Source organism: Ursus arctos, unplaced genomic scaffold (genome assembly GCF_023065955.2).
Source record: "Ursus arctos isolate Adak ecotype North America unplaced genomic scaffold, UrsArc2.0 scaffold_26, whole genome shotgun sequence".
Taxonomy (NCBI): domain Eukaryota; kingdom Metazoa; phylum Chordata; class Mammalia; order Carnivora; family Ursidae; genus Ursus; species Ursus arctos.
Genome location: NW_026622941.1, coordinates 22993556 through 23001663, shown reverse-complemented (window position 1 = coordinate 23001663; position 8108 = coordinate 22993556). Strand labels below are relative to the sequence as shown.

The window sequence follows — 8108 nt, the reverse complement described above, 5'->3', positions numbered from 1 at the left end:
ACAAAGAGTGGCAGAAAGAGAAACTGGCAAACTTTTAAAAACCAGACACATGTTCTTTCCATTAAAAAATACGTTTAAAATGTTCTGCTTTCGATGATGAGAATCCGCTGTATAATTTTGAACAGGACGTGCGCGAAAGTTACTTCGGGGATAGTGGGAAGTGAGGCGGGCAGGCAGCAGACTAAGAGAAAGGAGTGGCGATCATAATCGTTTCCTCCTTCTCCTTGGCATCGCGGCACTCGCCGTCAGTAACTGAGGGGTAACGTGTGGAAACGTGTTGGGAAACACTGGCACCACCCAGGAGTGAGTGGTGGGGGAGGCCAGCACGGGCGCTGGGTCTGACTCGGTGCTGGGAGAGACTCTACCCTCTGGGGGCGGTCTGGGGGAAACACAGCCTCAAGACTCTTCCTGCTGATGCAATCTGCCAGAGAGCCCGCGATCTCCGCTGCGAGAGGGCCGGGCTGCACTCCCGCCCGCCACGTGTACCAGCCGCCACGCGGGCCGCTTCCCCGGGCATTCATTCCCGCCGCCGCCGCGCGCCGCAGCCGTCCGCCCGCGCACCCCACGAGGGCCTGGGACGCACCGGCCTTGCCCTGCGCGCAGTTGCGGCGCTCCCCACGGCCCACCGAACCATGAAGGTAACTGCTTACGATTTGGGCTGTGTTTTACAAAAACGTGTGTATGGATCGAGCCTGCGATGCCTCAGAGACACGGCTGGCAGAAAGGGAACGGAAGAAAGACTACCGTGGTGTGTTTCCACGCAGACGTTTTTCGTACCTTCTTTGTCGCTCATCGTTGGTCGGGACCTTCCATTCTTTTCTTTTCAAACTTGCTCACAGGATGTGCCTCCTCAGGCTTTTTCACAACTGCATTTGTGAGCGGAGATGAAAGGCTGCTCGCAGCTCCCTCCCCTACCTGTTTTGAAGTTTGAAAAGGAAGAGGAAGCTTTTTTCAATTGCTAAGATGCACAGGAGGTGGGGGATTTGGGGGGAAGAGGTCTTGGGGGTGTTTCTGCCTGAAAACAGGGGTTTCCTGGTGGGTGTGTGGAATGAAGGAGGGAGGTGAAGAGCCAGGGGATGAGAGGGAAAACTGCCTCAGCGCTATTAAAAGCAGAAAGCTAGTCTTTTGCTTGTGGGAATTAAAAGCTTCTACCCTTTGCAAGTCATATTAGCCTAAGGGCATTCTTTTATTAAACTGAGGGAGCCGCCCTAATGGTTTTCATTCTTATGCTAATCAAGGATAATTAGCCTAGCTGCCTATTACCTCCAATGGTTTAGGTGTAGGAAAGACGCTGGTGTCTTCCTCTTCTTACAGCCTTGGAAAACTGCAATGACATTAAAAACTGAAGAGCAGCTTTTTAAAAGGAAAGTGAAGGATGAGCAGGTAGCCCTGTCACCTAAATATCATGGGAGGGGGCGCCTGGGTGGCTCAGTCGGTCAAGCGTCTGCCTTCCCCTCAGGTCGTAATCCCAGGATCGGGGATCGAGGCCTGCAATGGGCTCCCTGCTCAACTGGGAGCCTGCTTCTCCCTCCGCCCCTCACCCAGGCTCGTGCTCTCTCTCAAATAAGTGAATAAAAAATACCTTGGAAAGAAGAGATATGCAGCCTGAACTTTTGGGAGAAATCAGCCCATGTTTCAGCATTTTGAAGGAGGGAGATTGAAGGATGGTTCTCAACTGCACGTACTTACCCACAAGCCATCCCAATCTACAATTCCACTTACAAGAAATAATGTGTAAATGGTGTCTCTTTCACCAAACAAAAATTTCTGCTAAGATAATCGGGAACTGAGTAGAAGCGCTGTTCCTTGTTAAAATGAGATCATGCAAGTGTGCTGCAGTGAAAAATCTAGCAGCCTTTCCTTCCATAGTCACATGTTCTATTTCTGCCCTGCTCGTTCCTGTCTAATTTCAACTGAAAAATACACTTTGATCACCTATAGGGTTAGTGAGTAAAAGGAGAAAATTAGGAGAATAAACACTTCCTATCCCAGGTTTCCCTGTGCTACGTGGAGTTGTAGTTTTTACGCATTTTTGTAAATTCATGGATGCTTTAACATGAGTCCCAAAACCCCTGTCCCTTCTACAAGGTACTTTTATAACACAGGGAACCAGAAGATATCTTCAAGTCGTCTCATATCTCTTTTCTGATATTTTACTGACATTGGGAAAGAAAAGATTGTTTTCTAGGTATGATCTAAGAAGTACATGAGGTTCCTTTAAGTTTGTTGTTTTTACCAAAAATTTCTACTTTCCTCTCGCCTTTTTTTTTTTTTTTTAATGTTACTTGCACATGGCACCAAGATAGGCTCTGATCTTGGCACATGTTCCAGACATGGCTCCCTTCCCTGGGAGCTTCTATTTTAAGATGGACACGTACAGCATGTGCAACTGAGTAAAGAAAACTAGCATATACATTGAATGGAATGTGCATAAGAAGAGTAGTGCCTATTATGATTGACTGAATTAAGGTGGAGATTTGAAAGAGTTGTATATCTAAAGAGATAGAGACAAGAGAAGTCATTGTCAGGGATGTATAGTTAAGTGAAGGAAGCCAGAGGGTTTGACTGGCAGCAAGAGTAGAGAGGGCTGTTTGTTTGTGTGCAGAGGGTAGGACCTGGGGCCTGGCAGGGAGGGGAGTTTACTTTCCAGACACAGGATGTGGCCCAGGCAAGGCTCGGGGATGCATACATAGCTAGTGCAGCAGGCCTAACAAAAGGGCATTGGTAGAAACTGGTGGTGAAAAAAAAGGGAAAAAGGGAGGAAAAAAAGAGAAGACAAGAATTTAATTTGGGCTTATATTTTATTTAGTGAGTTTCCATAATAAATCATTTCATTTGATTTTAGAACTACAGAGAGAAAGGAAGGAAAGAACATTTTCCATTTGTATATGAGAATTTCTCTTGCCCAATCAGCTCACTGAACCCTGAGAAGGTCCAATGATTTGAAATGGGTTTAAAACCTTACAAAAGAAAGTTGAAAGCAGTCATTTGATTATTACAGAGATTTATGCTAAGAATGAAAAACAAGTTGCGGTTTCCTTCAGTAGCTGTGTGTTTTTCCAATGTTTTCATAATTTTAGATTTTATCCCTTATTTCAGGTCAGGACTTTTAGTTCTGTAGGGGATGAAAAATAATTCTCCCTCTACCCTTTGAGGTTCTTGGCTGAGACCCCCTTGTAATAAAACACAGATTAACAGGAGAAAAACAAAAACAATGTTTAATAACATGTGTACCTCCTGTATACATAGGAGATATCCAGGAAAAGTAACTCCCCAAAATGGCCCAAGCTACCACCTTAAATATCATCTTCAGCTAAAGACAAAGGAAAGAGGCTGGGAGGTGTGGTGAGAGGGGGAGCCAGGCTGGAAAGTTTTCAGGCTGAGCGCAATAAGGGTAGGTTGCAGATTTAATCAGTACTCTCCCCATTGGTAAGTGTTTTGACACTTAGTTATCCTTCTCTTCAGAGAAGAGACACCCTGTACAGAGGTGGGAGTCGCCCTGAAAAATGGAGATGTCCCTTATAAATGTAAATTTGCCTCAGAAAAATGCAACTCCCACTCTGTTTTCAGAGATTGTCCTGTGTCTGACATCTTTCAAAAATAACCAGTCCAATATAATTATTATGCCAAAGAGGCATATTTTTGGCGTGGCATATTCTACTCCCCTTAAACATCTTATTTCTAATATCAAGATATAAACCAGTGAAGTGAACAGTTCGATAATAGTGTTATTAACCTGAGAGGTCTGGGCTTATGAGTAACTGTTTCTGTGCGTCAGTGAAAACTTGTTTCTAAACTGGCCATCTTGAGTGTTTGGGTTGGTTATATCTTTTGGGGTTTCACCTTGTCCGCTTTTTCAAATGACTTCACTGGATGTAGGAAGACAGAAATTAAGAGCTTTCTCTTTTTCCCTTTAGACTTGGCAACCACAATTCCTATAAATAATAGATGCCACCGTAGGGAAACCCAGTGGAATGAATGTTCACCCTTATGCCTAAGGGGATTTGGTTATCATATGATGGAGAGAATCTAGGAACTTCCACGATAGGCATTATTATCCCAGGCATGCTCTCCTTTGTATATGGTACCATCATTCTTTCTGAGCACAGGAGGAAACTGTCTGGTCTGTTACCTTTGCAGTTGTAAATGTGGGCAGTCTTCGTTGCAACTTTATTCCCTCAACAGCTGTCCAAATGCTCTAAACATTTAACATAACATGGTAAGCATTCCAACTGATAGGCTTTCCTGCGTGTTTGTAGCCCATTTGGTAATGCATGTCAGTGCCCCTTCAACTAACGCCTTCGACATTGGATTCTGCATAAATCAACTGAGGCATAAATGTGAGGTGCAACTCAGGTTTTTTAAGTGTTTCAAAATTAAGCACTCGGGATGCTCTATTTACAAATACTACTTTGCAAATATTTGCAAACATTTTAATCCTAAGATCTGGTCTGATTCACCACGGCAATGGTGAATGCAAAGCCAAAAGATAACACCAGGGTTCAAGTGCGAATTGCACCTGTGCTTCTGATTAGTTCTCTCAAGTCCACAAGCTGAAGATATTACCTCTAGAAATTGAGTATTTTTATTTTAAAAATAACTTAGAAATTAAATCACCATATTAATGCAGCATAGCCCATCACATAAACATTTTTCTCTTGTCATACTGGCTGTACCTTTTTGGTGAGAAAAGCTATTTTGCAAAAATACTTCTCTTGTGTTTGGTGATTAATGGGAGAGAGAAAAATCTTAAAAGAGCTATTCATGCTCCAAAAATGCAGGAAAAAAGTCAAAGAGAGGAAAAAGGGAAGACAAGTTAAAAAAAAAAATAGAGGAAATTATATTACCACAAGCAATAATCCAGAGAAGTTGTAGTGAAAAACACATGATTCTTTGTCATGGAAAAATTGTCAAATACTTGTAAAACCCAACTAGTTCCCTTAACACTTGTCATTTTGTTCAGCTAAAAAGAACCAATTTATTAATTCTTTATTTTGATATGTAGATCTGAATATTTGATCAATTGCATTTATAGCCTAACCTAATCCGGGAAATGCTTTTACTATTTTAACTGTTTGCCGTAGAAAGTGCTAAGAAGCCTAGGATGTAATTAGAACGTTCGAATCCTGTCTGGCTCCTTCTAAGTCTAGACAGAAGGAGCACCTGTTGGGATGTTCTAGGCCAAACATGCCACAGATATCTCTTACGTGACCAGCAAAGATCTCAACAAAGTTTGGGCATGAGGCCAAGGTTGGATTTGCACAGAGTGATCGCTTTGCAGCTGTTAGCATTCCACCGCTACATTTAAGGGTGAATTTGCTGAGTACATTTTATTTTAGCTGATTCGGATTCATAGTTATATTGTTTTGATTTTAGTACTAGATGTTAGTTCAGGAATCTGAAATCACAGTAAATGTTAATTTGAATGTTGATGATAAAAAGTAGAGTTAAAATGAAGCTATAACGTTTACGCTGGAAGCATACGGCATCCCTCAGGGATTCCGTGGGTTTCAACGTTGTGAATGTTATGTATATTTGCAAGGTTAGTGCTGGTGTTTATAGAAGAAATACATCCAAGCTTGAAGGAGGACTTCTTTGCCAAACCAAGATAAGGATGCTTAATATTTCTAAATGCCATATAAATTACATAACATTGAATTGTAACCTCAAAACGTGTATGTTTTGCATGCAGCTATTATTAACCTCATTTTACAGACAAGGAAAATAAAGATCAGAATACTAGAATTGCTTAAGATCACAAATAGCAGAGCATAATAGAAACTAGATACTTTGAGTCCTAGTCCAGTGCGCTATCCACTTTACCAGTGCTTCTAGGGTCTCTTCTGTCTGATGTCATGTTGGAAATCTTATGAGAAGTATAAACAATCTCTCCAGCAAAATGTACACACACGCATAGGCATACAATTTTGTATCTCAGTTATTTGTTATTGAAACCGGGACAGTAGAGTCCATATAGCGTGGGAAACTGATGGAAAACACTGAAATGATCTAGTTATTAAAAGCAGTAGAGACCTATTGGCTCTTGCCTCTGTAATCAGCTGAGGTATGAAAATATATAAAAGATCCGTGCTATCCTTTGAATATTGAAAAACCCCAAATAATCACCTGCCTTTAGCTCAAACAGAAAGGCAGTCTGCTTGTTTATTAGCAGCATGTGAACTATCAGTTTCTTCTTTATGTTTATTTCATAAAGATCTAAGGTGTATAGTGTAGGAGAGGAATAAAAACTGTTTTCCGATACCCTCTTAGGATCTGTCCCTGGGGCGGTGCAAATTAGACCTACAAAAGATAGATTAACAAGAGAAGAAAAACTTTATTAGCTCATGCAGCATACATGCACAGGAGAGAAATTCAGTGATGAGTAACACAAAAGGGTCATCAGGACTTGGCTCTTACACAGCATCTTAACGAAGATTGATAAACTTGTAGGAAAGCAACTAGGATAAAGGCACAGGTTTTAGGCTTCCAAGTGCATCAGACTGTGGGCAGGTGAATACGTTGGGGGAATCTAGGGCGGTAAGGATTGTTTGGGCAGGTCCATCTCATTGCTGACTTTCTGTCTTAATGCTGTAAAACTTTCTCAGAAGTATCTGCTTTTAGTCAGAAGGGAAACTCAAGGAAGGCTTCTTTCTGCAGCTCTTGGATCTCAATTGCTGTTAGCTCAAAGGAACCCTTATGTCAAAGGGGCATATTTTGATCCCTACACTAGTCACAGAACGGAACTTGATTTATAGAAATCTGTGCGCTAATAGCTTTGGTCTCAATCTAGTTTTGAAGTGTGTGCATGGTTGTTTGGTTAAACAGGGTTAATACATAATTTTTAAGTAGAGTTTTATAGTTTTGGGTGCCTCATTTTCCCGTTTCTTAGATATAATTCCCTACCTGTAGTGCCTGTCAAAGGAGCAGACCTACAAGGCCATGTTCCTACCAGGTGACCCCACTTCAGCCACAGCTGATTGTAGCAAGGGTGGATATTTGATCCTATGTCAACAATCTTTTACTTCTTTCTTTTTCTCTTGCCCCCCCCCCCCAGCCCCATTCAATGAGATATCCTGCCCTGTGGATTCTGTTTTCTCCATATCTATATGGATTTCTCTTTCACGTTGCTAATGGACTGATTTATGCTCTCGTTGCTTCTTGCTTGAATTATTTCAGGTTTCTTGACTGGTCTCAAGCTGAATTTTCCTAAGGCACTATTTTAATTCTGTCATTCCATCACTCAGAATACCTCTATGATTTCCCTATTGTCTACTGAATTGAGCGTAGTGCATGAGGTCTTTTTCTAATCTGTTCTCCCATCACTTTTCTATCTGTGCACTCCTCCAGTCATAATGGGGGTGTTGCTGTATCTCAGAATGAGCGCTTACATTTCCACATATTCGTTCCTAACCCCTTTCTCCCCATTTATGCCTCTCCCTGTCTGTGCCCTCCGGCACACCCCTCACTCTGTGGCTCACTCGCAATGTTTTGAGAACATTGACTTTTTCACAGTGAAATGAACATGGGTGGAAGGTGGAGAGGTAAGAATAGAGTTACATTTTGAAGTTAGGATATCTTATATCAGACACTTATCATACCCTGCAGTGTCTCTGCACTCACCTTTCCTCTCCTCTGGCCTGAACCTTGCACCATCGTTAGTGCTTTACAAATATAAGCTGAGTTAAATCATCTACTATTTCTAGGTTTCATAGGTCAGATTGTGTTTTTTACCTCTTCGTTTCCAAACAGCAGCTACATCTTTCCATATCTGGATTCGTTTGGAGTCAAAACTTTAACCAACTCCCAAAAGATAAAGGTTTATAAACACATAGAGAACAGTAAGTATTTATATATTTTAATGCCTGTTGCCAAACTCATTTTATATAGCTGTTATTTCCTGATTGATTTTTTACAGAATGTCAGTGGTGAAACTATGTAGATTGCAAATAGACTGTAAGCGTAAACAGATTATAAATATTTCTGGGAAAATTCATAGCAATATGAACTGAAAACCACGAAATTCTACAATAAACCCAGCACTGCCGCTCTGCTAAATCACTTCTGTTTTCATATTTCGGCAGTTTGTAACGGGAAACTCCCCCGTCATA

General features: G+C 41.6%; 1 protein-coding gene across 2 annotated transcripts in view; it reads left to right on the top strand.

The window, feature by feature from the left end:
* The first annotated feature begins 305 nt into the window (after positions 1–305).
* BCAT1 (branched chain amino acid transaminase 1) overlaps positions 306–8108 on the top strand; it is a 99657-nt gene continuing 91854 nt past the window's right edge. The window contains exon 1 of one of the 2 annotated variants that reach the window (XM_026502263.4): positions 306–638. In XM_026502263.4, coding sequence (XP_026358048.1) covers positions 633–638 — 6 coding nt within the window. In that variant the 5' untranslated portion in view covers positions 306–632. The remainder of the gene's footprint in view (positions 639–8108) is intronic. The other variant, XM_057318817.1, reaches the window with a different exon arrangement.